At 42.4% G+C, this 18,943-nt stretch overlaps 1 protein-coding gene across 1 annotated transcript in view; it reads left to right on the top strand.

Moving 5' to 3' along the window:
- Positions 1-18,943, top strand: part of LOC146780144 (transcription factor HES-4-A-like) — a 97,711-nt gene that overhangs the window by 51,425 nt on the left and 27,343 nt on the right. Inside the window, exon 2 of the mRNA XM_085637127.1 lies at positions 9,254-9,349. Coding sequence (XP_085493253.1) covers positions 9,254-9,349 — 96 coding nt within the window. The remainder of the gene's footprint in view (positions 1-9,253; positions 9,350-18,943) is intronic.

Here is an 18,943-nt window from a genome sequence, read left to right as displayed (position 1 = left end):
ACTAGTTGAAGAGGATGTACTCTGAACCAACTGTTGTAACAAGTTTTGAAGAGATATCCCCCACGGCTCTGGCAGAAAAACCTTTGATTGATCTCTATCGAATATGGTCCTGATAAAAAAAAAATATTTTTATTTTCAGTCCTCCGTTCTAATTTTTTTTAACTTAAACTTCCTGTATATTCATGTGTCCTTAACTGGTGCTCAAGGGCCGGTGTTGATTATTAAGTGCGTGTGCTGAGCACTGGAAACCACCGGCTCAAATTAAGCACGGACTGCTGGTTTTCTTGCATTAGGTGGCCAGTAAGCTAATTTTTTTTTTTTAATTGTTCTTTATTTCACCACAACAAAATTATGTTTTTCTTTAGAAATACAATACAAAATTTAGAATAACTCTGTCCAGCCCCCCTTCCCCGCCCGACCCGCCATCCCTGAATTGGATCCCAGATTTATTACACAGCAACAATACACCAAAAAAAAAGAAGACAGGGAAGTAATAAATCTAATACTACAGCCAAAGGTACTCGTTCATTCGATTTAATAATACATTCCCTACACTGCCACTCTTTTAATCCATTGACTAACTGGTGCCCAAATATCCATGCCCCTTTTCTATGCAATGCATCCCCAACGTTAGTAAACTGTTATTTCAGAACAATATTTTGCTAAGAGTCTCCCCAGTCATTGATGCCCAGATGGTAGTTCAGGATCTAGCCAAGCTGTGGCCAAAACTAATCTAAGGACAGTCATAGTGATAAATATTGTTGATTTAAATTTAGGTTCATTACTGGGGAAGTTTAAAGTTGATTTTTCCCGAATCAATCACCTAAAACTTACATTATTAGGGAGAAGTAATGTGATTAAAATGATATTTCTTCCTAGAATTTTGTATTTTTTTAGGGCCATTCCATTAGAGGTAGAAAGTTGTTGGTTCAGATCCCTAAATCAGATGACGTCCTGGTTTTTGTGGTCCGGTCAAGGCCCCTTAAAGGCCTTAAAATTCTTGACTCTCCCAAGAGATCAACGGGGGGTCGGCGTCCCTAATTTTCAACTGTATTATTGGGCATCGATGTCACAGCAGAAGGCGACACTCTTAACATGCGCTGGAAATGGCTCTGACTTGGGGGTTGGGGGGGATGATTCGGTGCCTGATTAACAATTTCTGATGAGATGGCACCAGACTATTTTCCTTGTTTAGAAGGAAACTTAGTGACTCCAGAGTTTCGCAAACCAGGGTCACATGTTCATCCACCTTTGAAAAAGAAGAGGCAAAATTTAACCAGTCATCCAAATAAAGATATAATTGCACTCCAAGCATATGAAAAATGGCTACCACTGGTGCAAGTACCTTGGTGAAGACCTGCGGGGAATTAAAGAGGCCAAATGGGAGGACTGCGTATTGGAAATGTTTATTCTCTGGGAATCTTTTTCCCTCTTCTGAATATAAAAATCAAAATGTCCCATGTTTTAGGTTTGCATATATTTTGGCCCCTTGAAAACCCACACCACAGTAAATACTAATTTGCAAGCTATGAGATTTGAGCTAGCCGTTGTGCACCCAGAATACACTGTGTTTGGCTGTTGACTATATATTGTGCTGCCTGGGTGAATGATCTAGCCTTTGGTCATGGCCTGCACCTAGCCACCATGCCCTAATAACCCAATGTGTATGAACATCTGGGCTGAGGTCATGTCTCTAAGCCACAACCTTCTCCCAGCACGTATAGCCAAGCACTTGAGATACACAGACTTAGGCCATGCACAGCAGGCTTAATGCAAAAAAAAAAAATGGCACCTACACTCACTGTTTACTAAGCTATGCACAGAGCGCTATGACCACAGGGCCGTGTCATGCATATGATCATCCTGCCCTTAGTGCACATTTTATCACCAATGCTTCCTTTTATACTTGATTTTTAAAATCGGCTGATCTGGAAAAAGATTTATGAATTCAATATTTAGACCATATCCTTGCAGGACTAAAGTGGATCCTTAGGAGTTCAGGCTTCGGACCAGAGATTCCGTCACACAAAACCAATTTTGGAGTTTTATGAACCCTCTTTCTGTCAACCTCCTACATCCTCTATAGGGTGACTCATTACCTTGTACTTTTATATCCCTTATAAATGTGTTTCTTGCATGTCTGAAACCTCAGATATCCATCTCCAAATGGCCTTTATGTACTCCACGGGTCATGCATGTTGAACTGTTGATACTTCAGGGAAGAAATACTTTTTCCTTTTTTGATGGCAGTGTCATTCTCCTCTATACCTCCCTAAGGTCAAAGGAAGTTGACCTCATGAAAGGGTTCCACGTTCCCTAATCCCACCCCAACAATTTTTCTCAATGTTCAAATTTACAAATCCCTTGCATACATATTGTTTCACTCATGACCAATCAATCATTTTACTTAGATCTGCAGATCCTTTTAGGATCCACAGATATCAAAAGAGGCTGGGGAAAAATATTCACTCTCCAAACAAAACCAAATATTTAAAAGAAAATGAACCTCAGATCATCTTTGCCCATCTTGACAATTTGCAGATTAGTTTTCAGGTTACACATTGAACGTGTCATTCAGAGCCCAGCACAAACATCTCTACACTAATCAACAAACAGCCAACTTTGAATTAAGAACTACCTTTATGCAAGACAGGAGTTATTCTATTCAGCAGGAATTATTTTTGTGATAGAAAACTTGTGAGTGATTGAAACAGGTCATGTGATTGAGTAAAGCACACCATCAGCCGTGAGGATATCCTGATGCGGAACATATGTGATTCACAAGAGAGACATCTACTGGGTGTAGGAACAGGCAGAAAGCTGTACACTGCGACCTTGTAGAGTGGGCTGTGTGGACCTGGGGTCTGGATGGATTACCTGAGCAAACTATGAAATCTGTGCAGTGGGTATATAAGTCAAGTAAAGATCATGCCATACTGTCACATGTTTTTCCTGTAGGTAGCTGTACACAGCCTAAAAGATATTTGTTAAAGGGATACTATGGTTGCAGGACAAACCTAAAAACAATAGGAATTCAGCAGTAATCATGAGCAACAAAACTGTTACTCTGACCAATGGACTGCTTATGACCAGTCATCGGATAGAGCGTACTGCTGGTGGCCAAATGCCATGTCAACTCATAGAAGCTTGAGTCAGGCCCTGCACCCTTAGCGCACTAGCTAGCTATGGCACAAGTTTACCAGGACCTAGAAAAACGTTCACACTCAGCGTGAAGTTATGGACAGTGCATTCAGGGGAGTTATGGTTTTATTTACCACCACACCAGTGTCCAAATAAAGAAACAGTTAAAAATAGTAGTTGTCCTAGTCATCAGATCTTCGTTTTATTCGGGTATATTTTTCAGCCTCACACTAGCAGGTGTGAGGCTGAAATATATACCCGAATAATAAAACGAAGATCTGATGACAAGTGGACAACTGCTAGGTCACTCTCTTTCTTTATTTGGACACTGTATGTACTCAGGGCGTCAGTTCCTTTTGCGTATTCCTTTGGATGAAGGGTTGACATCCATACCCTTGGAGCACTATGGATAGTTGAGATCAAGTACATGTGGGTACATTGCTTGTGTGTGCCTGATTTACCTTTTAAGCTTTTAGCTTCTGGACGAGAGAAATTGACTGGGGATCAATGTACTTCATTCAAAGGTTCAAATTGAAGAGGTAGCTTGCTAAAATGCAACCTGACCGTAATCCATTTGATAAGTATATATTTAGGAATGCGCGTCAGTTTTTAGTCGAACACAGCTTTGGCTATAAATAAGCCTTATTAACATCAATAAAATGTGTCTACAAGCCGCTTTATTCAACTAGACACAAACTATTACAATTAATTCAGTAAAACACTCCTGAATAATCTATGAATAACTAATGAAATAAAAGAGGCTCACAGTACCTTCTTGAAAAGTCTTTTATGCTAAAAATGATCAAGGCAATCATTCCATAGAGTAGATATGATATTCTATATATCACATTTGACAAAATATAATGGAGTGAATAATCATTGCAAACCGTCTATGATAGTATTTACAAATACTTATAGTTCTCCAGTCAATGCCCTCCTTTGATTCATAGATTGCTACTAGTGTTCTGCATCTGTAAGTCATCCCTAGTCATCTCCATATTGAGGTCATTGACATTAAAACCTCATGGAATTTGGAGGGTTGGCTTTAAATCTGGTGAGCAATAATCAGCATCATACTCTATGAGGGTTTCAAAAGATTGGGGACATTTTTGACCTCACGCTGTAGGATTCATGGTGCACAAAGGAGCAACTAATCCCACAAATAAATCATGTGGATAAACCACCACTTGACTCCTTTGACTCAGGAGCTGGGGGTGAACTGTTTGCTCATTAAAAGCTATTGGGAGGAAGGAGAAGTTAGTTTCACTTACCAGTCGGAAGGTGTAGGGGAAAATAGTGTTATTCTTACCAACAGCTGAATATTCAATCAGGATAATTTTAAGGGAAGCTCCTTAGCATGCACAGGAACAATTAGATCTGTTTTAATCAGGTGAAATTTAGAAGAAAAGAAAATCATAAAGTGTTGCCAAACATTAGGCAGAACAGATGTATGTATAGTTGCCGAAATTAAAACTATTAATGAAATATTTATTTTTTATTAGATAGCATAGATAGGGTAGAAACTGGGGCATATCAAATTTCTCCCATTTTGTAACTTCCTTACCCACATTTTCACCTATTGCACACCCATTAACCAGTTTTAACTGCTACTAATACTTGCAAATCAGGCTGAGGGCATGCACTCCAGGACCTTGGGGTACAGAACAGGCCCAAGACACTTCAAGACCGGGGATCTAGCGTGAGACAGCAAAGACAGCTCTGGGAATACATAGAAAGGAAAGGCACTTTGTAACATGGCACAAGAGGAAGAACCAAACAAAAGAAAACCAATCAAGAGGAACACAGATTACAGAAGTTACAGGATGACTCAGCATTGGAGGATCTCAAACCTAGGGATATACCAGAAATGTACAAATACACACAGTGATACAGTGACAGTGTAACACATTACACTCAATACAACAGATTATAACCCACACATCACATACTATAGATATCATAAAACACAGCATGCAGTGTTACATGAAATAATGTGAATTTGGTTGGATGAAAGGCAATATATAGGCACAGGCACTTCAGTACACAAGAACACGTAATAACAAGCATTTACAGATGAGTGTATTTTTGGTCTTTTTATTCTTTGTTGTGCTTCACAGGATACATTCAGCCAAAGCATTTCACCCAAACATGGGCTTCTTCAGGGCAGTATGATATTGGAGATAGACGTGTCCTTTGACACGTATGTCCAAGAAGATTAAAGTGAATCCTAGTGCAAATAGGTGAAGCTCACGGTAGAGCGAAGTTCTATGGGTATTTTAGAGTATGGTGTTCTAAGCCGTATTAGCCACAAATGAAACCTGGAACCGTATCCATAAACAACGTTCTCAGGCCAGCACGGTAGAAGCTTCACACTTTAATCTTCTTGGACATACTTGTCAAAGGACACGTCTATCGCAATATCATACTGCCCTGAAGAAGCCCATGTTTGTGTACCTAAGTGCCTGTGCCTATATATTGCCTCTCATCCAACCAAATTCACAGTTATTTTTGTGATCTACAAGCAGCAGATCATTTGAGGTGGGTAATAAGATACACAGTTTGTAACTAGTTCTGGTGGTGCAGTCATCTATGACCCAGCTGCTTCTGAATCTTTCCCTTCGTTACGTGAAATTACACTATTCTGCAACATACATTACAACACCACAACACACCAAATTATCATCACATATCTGAAAAGCACATTGTACCGCCCCAAATACAGTTCCAAACCAAACAGAAGGCGCCACACTACACAACACCACACATGCCACACCATACAGCCAATTCATTTTATTTACCATCATTTTGCTATAAACACACTGCATTATATCACAAACCACGTCACAGAACACCATTTCACTATATAGCAGACCAGGGCACATTCACATCATACCACACCACACCACACCACACCACACCACACCTCAAAACACCTGAATAGGTCATTCCATGGCACAAAAGACAATGCACCACACTACACACCAGCAAGCTACAACCACTCAAAACCACTGCACTTTGTGCCTGACCAAAGCAAGTCAGATCATACCTCATCATTCTCAATGCAGTTCACTAGGTAACTTCAAACCATCCAACACCTCATCACACGGTATTGCACCACATTTTTTGTTTTGTTTTACATAGAGGAAACTTGACCCGAAGGTATCAGAGCGCTTTACATGAGCACCAGTTACGTTACAACAGACACATTCATTTTAGGCAGGCACTGGGGGATTAAGTGATTTCACTAGAATCCCAGGATGTTGAGCATCCCTGCCAAGATTCGCGCCCGGTTCCCCAGCTTCGAGGTCGACCGCTCTAGTTGTAGACCACATCCTCTCCCCTAGAATCATGTTATGGCAAAGAACACTACACCACACCATCTAATGCAACCCTGTACCGAAGCATGCCATACAACACCGCATCTCATCACACTGTACCACACACCATAAAACCATTACACACCACACCATAGAAAGTATATCACACCAAACTGCAACACAATATACCACATACTACTATGTAACAATTCCACACCATATTACAATGCACAATAGCACAACAAACACCGGTGCCCACCATAACACCACACCTAATCACAAAGTCAAACAAATCAAAAAAGTGCATACCATACTTCACTGTGTTACATCAACGATATATACCATCCTGCATACCAATGTGCCACATACTAGATGGTAACATGCCGCCAACCAACATATCTCAATATACAACATAACTTACACATTCTTCAGGGCAACTCATCACAATACTAAAACACTGCCCTATTTATTCTCTCTTTAGGTGAAAAGGTATTTTTTAATTTAAGCTTCAGAATAGTTTTTTAATTTAACGCATTATATTTCTGTTATTTAAAGATTTATTTTGAAATTAAGTCAAAAGTGCTGTATCTTTTTAGTTTGTCCAACAATTAAAATATATACAATGAATTTACACTAAAATGTAATATAAAATGCTTGTAATATTTATTTTCAAATATAATACATTTTTTAAGCTTTTTCCTATACTTTTGCCATAGGGAGACTCTGCAGTTTAAAGCCGAGGTTTATTAACTTCTTTTTTGATTTTACTATTAATTTGAATTCAAATTATTTTTGTGAAGTGTAAGTTCAAAAGAAAATTCCCACATACAGGAAAAATGTATTTTTATTATCCATTAATAAAAGTGATCTATATAATTAAAATAAATGTATTTATATATTTTAACACATACTTTTACATTGATGTTTAAATTTAAAATAGCATCTTAAAGTAGCATATGAGTAAATAACAATGTTGTACTATTTTTTTTAAACATGATATATATATATATATATATATATATATATATATATATATATATATATATATATATATATATATTTTTTTTTCATCTATTTTAAATAATCTAACATTATTTCCTATGGGGTTTTATTCTAATCCTCTACCTCCATTTTTTCCTATGGGAGGGTGTTACGCTACCAGTGGTTTGGCATGTGTAATGCTGCAATTGCTGCATATTTTTATATAGTAACAGACTCAGGTTTTGTGAATAAGCAGAAAGTATTAAAACTTACTCAAAATTGTAAATTACTCAAAAGTGTAATTACCTTTCTGAATCAGGCCCACTGTGCATACATAGGCAAATGAAAAAACGGAATTAAGAAGAAATTGGGGAAACACAGGTAAATGAAGAAAGACCAGGATTAGCTTGCAGTGAATAAAAAGGTAGACACTGGCAGCCACAGCCCTTGTTATATTAGCAGTGCTCTGCCAACACAACCTTATATTGTCGTACAGTAAAGCCCAAGCTCTGCAAACCCATTTAAACCGTCAACTCAAACAAATATCAAATAAGCTATAGATCTGTGTAATATTCTGCTTACACATTTATACTTAAGTGACATTTTAATTCCTGAGCAATACGGACCTGTAGACAAGCACTAATAAGGTGTCTACAATCAGATGACACTGCACTAAACTCAGCTTTTGTAAAGTTTTTTTATTAACAATAAGAAGGGAATTAGACCAGCAAGATGAATTTGAGATGTAATATTGGATGTATAAATTATGTAATTTGTATTATGAAGTCTGAACTATTACGTTTTGCTATATTTAACTCTAAGGATGTTTGATTTATCTAATAATGTATGCTATTAATTATTTTAACAGGAATTTATCAATAATATACTTATTACAATAGGAATTATTGTCACTATTTTATAAGATTTTAATTAATCAAACAAAAATTGAGTTGGATTGCTCACATGTATTACTTGGTTTTGTGTTCACTCAGTAAAGATGTGGAAAGCTAGGTTTAACCGAGACAACTAGTTAGCCATAGGCCTGGTCAGATCAATGAGGTTCCCTAGTAATCTCAATATTAGCTCACTTCATCCTCCTAGAGGCCTTATGATACAATGTATCACTTAAAAACAAACTTAATATTACCTTTACCCAGAACTATGACTATCACTGTACTGACAATCACACTTGCACATGTCGATGGGAAGGTTGCAAGATCCAACAGAAACTGGCAGCAAATGGGACTGGGCAAAGAGTGCAGGTAAATGAACAAACGTTCCCCATGCGAAACCAGAACAACTTCTGGGACCGCAATAGGGCCAGATTGGAAACCATAGTCAGCCCAAGCAAATGTTCAAACTTGCTCTACAATGCAGGAGGCTCTGCCTAGAATGCAGTAGGGGGCTTTCATGGCTGGGCCTCGATAAATTAGCTCCTAGCCTGGAAGAGGACAGCATAAGTCCATTATAAAAGTTATCACTGGGAGCTCCACGTTTGCCAGTTACATTGGGGAAGGTACAATAACCACTGTTTTAGAGAAATAAGGAGAAAACAGAGTGAGTAATTTAAAGGTTGCAGCTAAACACATTTAAGAAAACTAAATAAAATCAGTGAAAGGGGACTTAAGTGGGTACAGGTCAACACTGTCTTGTACTATGCAAAAGTCAAGCTCTCTTGATATCAAGGTTCCTGGACTGAGGGCATGATCTGTGCTCATGTTGTGTACTGAGGGTAAGGAAGCAGGTTTTGTTAACAATTGTTTGCTGCCTGACTAATATTTTTGCACCCCTTAACAAAACCATCTCTTTGCCAGATCCTGAAGCCAGCATTGGAGAAGCGCAGGCGTGATCGGATCAATGAGAGTTTAGAGAAGCTGAGGATTCTGTTACTTGAGAGCACCAGGAACCCGGTGAGTGCTCACATACACACCACCAGTGGTCTAAGTGATCTATGTCTGCGCAGCTGACATGCATTTCATACCACAAGCCTTGATATCACTGCATTATTTGGTTACTAAAGTGCCCTTAGGACAACATAAGTTAAATGTTACCATATGACTCCATATCTTACAGAACACCACATTTTAGTTAGGTTTTAAACTACAAACTACGGTAAATCGAGAACCTCACTCATTGACTTTTAAAGGGACAATACCTTCTAGAATGTATTGTGTTATCAAATGAATGCCCCAGACGGCAGTTTACTGTTCATACTGATGTGGAGGCTTCTGGTGACCTTAATATGTTACAAACATAATGTGCATACTATACCATAACAAGCTCAGGTATTGAACTCACATTTTATTTCAGATGTTTAGGTCTTGTCTGAGACAGCACATGCACTGCCGTTTGCAAGACATTTTGTCTACAGGTTAAGATTGGTTGGCGTCATGGTCACTCATTTGCTTACTTTTTATATGCTGGTGTGTAAAGAATTCACTTCCCTTCTTCTATTTGCTCTTCCCCTGCAGCATAGCCAAATTACTTGTGTTTATCCACAGCTCTCTTAATCGGGAGCAACTATTTTCTTTTTGTCTAAGCACAAAACTTGAGTGCATATCTTTTCTAAAAGTCTCACCTGTGTGCTTGTCCTCCATGTTGCTGTGCTCCTGTTCCTTCTTCATGTTGCTTTGCCCTCCTTGTCTTTTTATTGGTTCCAAGAAACCAAGCAGCAATATTGCTTCACAAACTCCATAAGGAGGCCCTTTATGTTATCTGAACAGGCTGAAGTGCTTAATTGTCATGGTATGCTGCATAGGAGCAGGTAACAACCTCACTTAGAAATAATTTTCTTTCCCTCAATACAAACAAGCAACAGCAGGACTTTCCTATTTTGTTCACAAGGAAGGACGGGATGTGGCCTGATATCAAGAGTGATGAACTAGGGCATGAGATACGAGTCTGGGCATCGGCTCAACAGTCTGTGACACTGGGCAAATCACGTAATTTTTCCATTCCTAACAAAAAGTAAAATGAATCTGACCTCATGTAATGCAATCTGATGATCATGTAAAGCACTTTAATGCGCTTATGCTGAGTTTGCACCACATAAAAATACAAAACAGCAACAAAAATGATATGTATACATACATATCTATCAAAATGCAAAAAGAGTTGCCCCTAGGTGGAATGCACTCCCAGGTGGAGATTATGCCAAAGCAAGGGCACACACCATGAACAAAGTCCATTTTTGGTTTCCTGCCAGACGCGTTTCGGGCCAACACCCTCTTCAGTGGCAGACCATGTGATATGCCGGCGTGCGACAACCACTAGTAAATCCCCACAATAATTATGCTCAGGTGAACAACCTGAAGCAATGCTTTCTGGGACTGGTGGTTCAGTAAAACCCAAGTGGGTCGCTGCCGGCACATTAAAAATTGACTTTAAAAGGATTGCCGATGTTCGAATGGCACCCCTGCATATAACAGGCACCTCCTGTTCCACAGTTAGCTGCCCCAATAAAGAAGCCGCTGACCCGCAAGTGTTTCGCGGTGGTGCAATCCCGCAACCAGGCTGGCCGCTATACAATATGCAAAAAGAGTTGTCCCTAGGTGGGATGCATTCCAAGGTGGAGATTGCGCCAAAGCAAGGGCACACGCCATGACAAAGTCCTTTTTTGGTTTCCTGCCAGACGCGTTTCAGGCCAACGCCCTCTTCAGTGGCAGACCATGTGACATGACGACGTGAGGCAACCACCAGTAAATCCCCGTAATAATTATGCTCAGCTGAACAGCCTGAAGCAATGCTTTCTGGGACTGGTGGTTCAGTAAAACCCAAGTGGGTTGAACCACCAGTCACAGAAAGCATTGCTTCAGGTGGTCCACGTGAGCATAATTATTACGGGGATTTACTGGTGGTTGCCGCACGCCGTCACGTCATATGGTCTGGCACTGAAGAGGGCGTCGGCCCGAAACGCGTCTGGTGGGAGTGCATCCCACCTAGGGGCAACTCTTCTTGTATTTTATGCATATCTATCATTATATGTGTATACATATACATACATACACTTACATGTATACACACACACAGACACAGCAAAACATATTTATTCAGACATTTATTACAACATGGAAGATCCACTGCACCCTTGCTCGTTATTATAATATTTTTTCTTCTCTGAAACAGTTTTTAAAACTTACTTGCGGAGTGGTCTTTTTCACTTCAGATGACCCACACTACAGCCTTTATCCTGAAGACAACACTTTACATACAAGCATTGGCAAAGCCAATAGGTTTCGCCTATGTGAGACCTATTTCCGTTGTTAATTTTGTTTTTAAAAAGATGTTACCCAGCAGCATGGCTGCTGTGCAACATGCCTTAAAGTAAATAAAAACAAAAGCTCATTTTTTGTTAAAAATAAGAGTTTGAGGATCCCTGCGAAAGTACTCGTGGGAAGTGCAGCACTATATATGAGCATCCATGGGACCCGTTGTGTTATTGGATGGGCATGAGGATCGTGCTCTGGCAAGTCTGCAGGCACGAACAATGAAGGGTGTCAAAACATTGCCTGTGAGTGCTGAGATGCTGAGAATTCCTGTTTAATGGATACACCCCAAATAATTATCAAAACACCAGAAGTGGCGACCTGCAAAATAATATTTTCATTTAACAAATATGCCCGTTATCTGCTAGCTAGTTAAGAAGAGACTTAGATCGGACCAAATGGAAGCCCCCAAGTAATAGCTGGGATCATCTGACAATGAATGTGTCCAACTAAAGGAACAGTAATAAATGCTTTGATGAATCACAAAATAAAATTATAATCGGCCCAGTTTAATAAAAGCTAACACAACTGTAAATGAAATCAAAATGTTCTTGGGCTTCACCAGCCTTGCACCAACGAAGATGGTGACCCTCACTGCCAATAAGAGCATCCTAGCATTCACAACCCACAATACTGCTTTGTCGATGCTTTTGTACGGCGCCGCCTCAGAAAGATTAAAGTCTGTGACTGGCGCGAAAAGAGTTGCACTTCTACTGGCCAATTCAAAGCATCTCTTGGTAGAATGGATTTGCCATTGGAGTAGAGCAAATGGTGGCAACCTGGCTAACATGAATCCTCCATAGATATGCAGTAGAAAATGAGGGACCAAGTGTGGGCAATGTTTGCCCACATAAAATGTGGCCATGCAGTACAAAGCTAATGGGATCTTCATGTTGCGACAACGAACAGCACAGGAGTCCTCCTGCTGTCTATAACCAAAACAAGATGGCTGGCACTCCTTTGGCATGCAAAATTGAAATGCATTTCCATTATGCGTTCAAAAGAGGAGGAAACCTTTGAGGAAGAAGGGAAGGAACAAGTACAGCAGTACTGAGAGCCTTCAGAGTAACAAGAATTTGATTGGCAAGAACAAGAAACAGACTCACCAATAGAAGGGGTAGACACCTACTCCACAAGACAGTCACCACCTGACGACATTGGTGTATATAACCAAGTTATAAAGAAGGCAGCTGATAAATATGGAGTGCAACTAGAAGAGGAAAAGCCACAATCTTGTTTTCAGTTGGAAACTCTTCTACCAACTCAGTCAAGGAGTAAATTCTTACCAATGCTCCCAAGCGTCTTGGACCATCGGAAAGCAGTCTTCACGGGACCAGCTACATGTAAGGTGGGGGCACCCATGGTGGAAAAGAAATACAAACATTCTTTTAAAGACCCTAACTACATAAAAGGAACCGTTCCAGCAGATTCTATAATAACTTCTACGACCAGGAACAGAGCCAATGCCCCAGGCACCTCAGGACCTCGTCTAGATAAGGAGAGCAAGAGGATGGACCTCATGGGATGTAAAGTGGAAAAGAGTGCGGCAATCCAGTGGCAAATAGCTAACTCCAATGCACTGCTATATCACCATGCCTACCAACAGTGGAAGAAAATAGGTGAGTTAATGAAACACCTGCCAGAGCAGTATCAAAGAAGGGCAGCTTACTTAGTGGCAAAAACATCACAAACACCTGCCTAAAATTAGCATTTGATGCAGCCGAAACTTTAGGAAGACAAATGATGATCACAGAGAGGCGTCACGCCCGGCTAAGAATCTCAGGGTTCAAACCAGAGGTGCAATCCTATATGCTCAATGCACCCTTCAACGGACAACAACTATTTGGAAGTGCAATAGATGACACCCTAAACCAGCTGAAGAAAGATAATGAAACTGAAAAATCAATGAGAGCCCTCCAGTTCAGAGGCAACATGCAAAGGGGATCAGTCCCATCAAAAAGACCAATAGGAAGGGGAACCTTCCAGTCAGCAACATCCCATCAAACATACAAACAGTCCTTTCAGGAAGGTAACTAATCAGGACAACAGCAAAGCCCCAGCTGGCAGTATCAGCAGGGCAAGCAGTCATTTTGAGGATATCCATGCGGAAGAGTACAACCACAAAGTGGGGCATGGTGGTCCCCCAGCTAACAAGTAACTTCACACAAATCACAAAATGCACCCGAAAATCACAAAAAAGGTAACAAGGATGCAAACAGAAGAACTTCTACACTCAACACCTGTAGGAGGAAGATTATAAACATTTCTAAAAGAATGGATGAAAATCACCACAGACAAATTGGTTTTAAAACTAATACAATTTGGATATTGCATAGAATTAATAAAGGTACCTACAAGCAGGACCCCAAAGAAAAAAAGAGTGCATTCAAGACAAGAGACAGCACTCCTACAAAAGGAAGTGGAGGAGTTGAAGACAAAAGGGGCTATAGAGCTAGTTACAAAATGAGAAAGCAACAAGGGAAACTACTAAACATACTTCTTAATTCCAAAGATAGATGGGTTGATCAGACCAATCCTAGACCTCAAATTTCAAAACAAGTTAATAGTCTCGAAATTTTCGAAAGGCCACACTGCAGGAGGCAATTCCACAAATTGAAATAGAGGATTTTATGGCCACAATAGAGCCAAGAGACGCCACACATACCCATGAATGCAAACCACAAAAGATGAATTAGATTAATTGTGATTAAGGAACACTACCAGTTCAAGGTATTAGCCTTTGGCATACAGTCTGCACCAAGTGTATTCACAAAGTGCCTGGCAACAGTAGCAGCACACTTACAGAGACAGGGAATACCTGTCTTTCCCTACCTGGAGCACTAGCTGTTAAGAAAAGTTCATACTAAAAATGCAAACAGCATATGCAACAAGTGACAACACTATTCCAGATAGGATTCTCCATTCACAAGGAAAGTCCTCACCACAATCGGAACAAGAAAAGATATGGCTGAGAGCAAGATGAAATACTATAAACGGAAAAACCTTCCCAAGCCAGAAAAGAGTAAAGGTGCTCCTGAAGGAGACAACTCTACCAGAAGCGGCAAGCTCTGACAGGGAGGAAGGTGGGGAAGCTGATGGGAATGAGGGCATCTTGCATCCCATTTGAAAGCTATTACATCCAGAACCAGAATCCTCAAGTCTCACAGCATGACTCCTGAAGACTTAGAGTTTGGTCACTTAAAACTACCTGGAAAAAATATGACAGTCATAAGGAGGCAAGAAAACCTACAACTAAGAAACGTTATTCAGCAAAATGGAAAATAAATTCTCTGTTGTGCAGAAAAAAGGATTCCCGAAAAGATTAAATAGGGAAAAAGTAATCTTAAGTTACTTAACACACCTACTAGAGTGTAAGTTAACCTATCCATCACTAAAGGTACACTTGGCAGCAATAGTGGCATACACTAAAGGCCACACGGAAAGAAGGTTTTTCACTTCACCAGTCATCAAGCAGTTCTTGGATGGAGCAAAAAGGATTGCAGCACCAAGGTGTGGTCCTGCTCCAGCATGGAATGTAAATATAGCGATCACACAATTGAGGAAATCTTTCAAACCATTACATAAATCCTCCTTAGAAATGCTCACTCTAAAGACTGCATTTTTAGCAACCAATACTTCTCTACGCGGAGTCAGTGAGTTACTAGCAATCATGTTACAGGAACCATACTTTCAGGTACACAAGGATAGGACTGTCATGAGGACAGACCCTCAGTTCTTGCCAAAAGTGATCTCACAGTTTCACATCAGTCAAACTATTCAGATAAAGTTTTTTTCAAAATACAAGGAGACACTCAGAAAGGACATTACGTACCCTAGACGCAAGGCGAACAGTAATGTACTATATTGAAAGGACAAAGCCTCATAGGAAGACAAAGCAACTCTGTCATGTGCTAACAGTTTCCTGGGAATACCGGTCACAAAGAACTCAATCACAGGATGGATTGCACAAACAATACAATTATCCCACAGACAGGCAGGTGTGAAACTACAAAAGAGCCCTGGTGCACACTCTGCAAGAACGAAGGGAGCTACGATAGTTTTCCTGGTTAATATCTCACTGCAAGACATTTGTATGGCAGCAACTTGGTAATTAGTGCACACATTCACAAAACACTACTGTGTGGACATTCAGATGAACAAAGAAGCTCAAGTAGGTCAAAGGGTCTTACAACATATATTTGCTAATCAAAGCTCATCTTCAACCCAACCACCACTGTAGTCAACGCTGCTACAAAATCCAGATCTGTGACTGGGGGTAAATGCTTTGCCAATGTGCAACATTCGGTCCATCATCATGTGTGTTTTGCTGTTCGCCCTATGTGGGAAGGGTATGCCCAGACATGGGTCCCGTGCTCACTACGCCACTGGAGTCAAGCTATCCTGGCTGAAGAGGGGTGAAACCCCGAAACCGGTCCTAGGATGCTTGATTCCGGTCCAGAAAAGACATGGCTTGGCAGTTCGGGCTGGACGGTTCCCATGAGGCACAGGGTCAAGACTGATTCGCATATGGACATGTCTGAACTGGGGTGGCATGGTGAGCAAAATAACGATGGATTAAACCCAGATCTGTGACTGGGGGTGAATGTTTTGCCAATGTGCAACACTCCGTCCATCATCTTGTGTGTTTTACAAAATCAATGCACAGCATGTGAATCCATAAAAGATTCATGCTGTAAAACGTTTAGAAGAGAAAACCCCCCCCACCCCTCTTGCACCTCCCCCCCCATAACCGGTGTGCCAAATCCTTGCAGTTTAGGGCCATCATATGTGAGGACTGCTCGATGTCTAACTCTCAGGGGCGTCTTCTGTGGTTGGTGTGTCAGTAAGTCGCAGTAGGCGAAGATACTTTGGGCACGTAGTTTCGTTAAATTCCATCGACAGGAGGGACAGAATGGGTTTCCAAACCATGTGGAAGGATGCTGTCGACTGCGTAGGAGTGGCTTGTATGCGCTCCATACCCATTGTGTACCACAATCTATGTAGCCAGCCCGTGTGTGCAGGACGAGTTTGTGTTCCCCACAGAGAAAGGATGTGTTGAACAGCCGCTCCCACGGCCAGTCCCATCTGCCTCACCCTGACTGATTTCAAAGGGAAGGTGAGTGCGTTGGGCAGCCCAAGAGTGTGTAATAAGCAGGGAAACGTGGGATTTCCGTGTCAAATTGTTTGTCTATGTCATTGAGGACTGCTGTCCAGTAACCGGTCACCTCCTTGCACTCCCACAGTAGATGGGTCAATGTGCCTACCCCGTCACACCCCCCTCTAGCAAGTTGGACTGCGGTTGGGTTGCATTTGTTTCGCCTGACCTGTGTCAATTAACAGTATGTCGCACCTTTTACCGCTGCCTCCCTGCTAGCGGTGTTCCTAGCCGTATGGTTGGCCCTATAATATATAGCTTGCCATTCCGCTCCAGAGAGGCTTCTCCCCAGTTCTTTTTCCCAGCTTTTCTGCCCTGCCGAGGGGCGCAGAGGGAAGGGGGGGGGGACCAAGCATCTTGTAAAGGTCCGTAGTCAGCTTACGGTCCGACTCTTTGGTAGGCAGACACTTTTAGTAGATTGTCAGTTTTCTACCTACTAGGGGGCGTATCTCCGTGTCAACCAATGTCGAATTTGAAAGTATTGGAACCGCTGCGGGGCTTTAATGTCATAGTGCTGTGTTAACTCGGAAAACTGGAGGAACCCCTCAAGATCTAATAAGTGGCCCGCAGACCTGCAATCCGACCGCTGCCACTGCGGGAAGGCCCGCTCGTCTAGCCCCGGCACAAATTCAGGATTATCAAACAAAGGCGTGAGCGGCAAAGGGAAAGTGGTGAGCCCCCCCCACCGCCACCGCATCCCACACACTCATCACCGTGCGAGTAATGGGAGATTTTTTGAGATAGGCCGGTCTATCGGAGCGCTTTAGGAAGGGAATCTTCCAAAGCGATGTTTGCGCCATTGCTCGGTCTTGAAAGAGCCATCTTTTTTCCGATTCGGATCGGCTCCATTCTACCAAGTATCTTAGTTGAGCCGCTTGGAAGTAGCGCCGTAAGTTAGGAATCCCCAAGCCTCCCTCGTCGGGATGTCGGTAGGGCAGGTCTCTTCGCATCCGCGGTCTCTTTCTGGCCCATACAAATTGTTGCACCGCTTCTTGCAGCTTACGTATAGTTCCCAGGGGTGGACTCACTGGAATGGTGTGAAAAGTATATAGGATTTTAGGTAAGAGGGACATCTTTACCGCCGCGATGCAGCCTAGTAGTGAGAGGAGGGGGAAGGGGGACCCCTGTCACCATTGCCAGGGCCTTTAAGAAGCATGTCCGTCAGCGTGTGCTCCCCCTTCTTCCTTGATGTGGCCATGATAGGGAGCCGCTGTCTGGAATTCTGTTCCTGCTTGTCACCAGCTCCTCGGGAGGCCCAAGACCGCGGGCCCCAGATAATTGCCGCTGGTGTGCTCACCTCTCTGTGGGTTTGCGATGTGACACCGTGCCGCTATCCTTATCAGGCGTGCGCCCGCTCCCCGAGGAAGGGGCTCGAAGAGATCCCAGGCCCCCCCCGCTGCGATCAGCCGGATGGCAGGGAGGTGCTGTAAACGCCAATGGAGAGAGAGCCGAGGAAAGACTACCATATGGGTACCAGCCGCGGCAGGATCGATTGGCCTTGACCCTCCTCTGCCGCCCTTGTCTCTTATGTCATGCACTGCAGTGGAGGGGGCCCACACCTGCTGTACTCCGGTGAAACCTGCAAGTGCATTGTAGCCTTGATGCAGTCCCCCCTGCAGGGGCCATTGACTCGCGCTTCACCAGGGGGGGGGGGGGCTGTAGCTCCACTATTGCCTGGGTGGGTCTTCAGGCACCTCTAAACCCCCTCTCCACGGCCTGCCTTATGTCTCTGGGGGTGTGCCCACGACGAGTGTCCCCTCCACTGGTATTGTCCGCACCAAATCCTTGCTGTTACCCGCGGGGGCCCCCAACAACTGCTCTCCAGATGCACCAGTACCTTATATCACCGCTCCGGGGTCCCCCGCGCCGCCGGGCCCTCCGATGCTCTGGTTCCGCTGACTCTATGTGGGGTGTGGGGGATATCTTCAGGTAAGGGGGCGCCAACCCAGCTCTCTTGTGCAGGCCTCTCCAGCACTCGGCCCGGTCCGGATCCTCTTCACGAGCCACCCAGGGAAGGCCGCTGCACTCGGGGCCCCTCTGGAAGGTCAGCGATGGCACCACTGGGGTTACGTGCGGAGGATTCC

This window comes from Triturus cristatus, chromosome 12 (assembly GCF_964204655.1).
Source record: "Triturus cristatus chromosome 12, aTriCri1.1, whole genome shotgun sequence".
Taxonomy (NCBI): domain Eukaryota; kingdom Metazoa; phylum Chordata; class Amphibia; order Caudata; family Salamandridae; genus Triturus; species Triturus cristatus.
The sequence above is the reverse complement of the archived record's forward strand: the minus strand, read 5'-3'. Positions and strand labels throughout refer to the sequence as shown.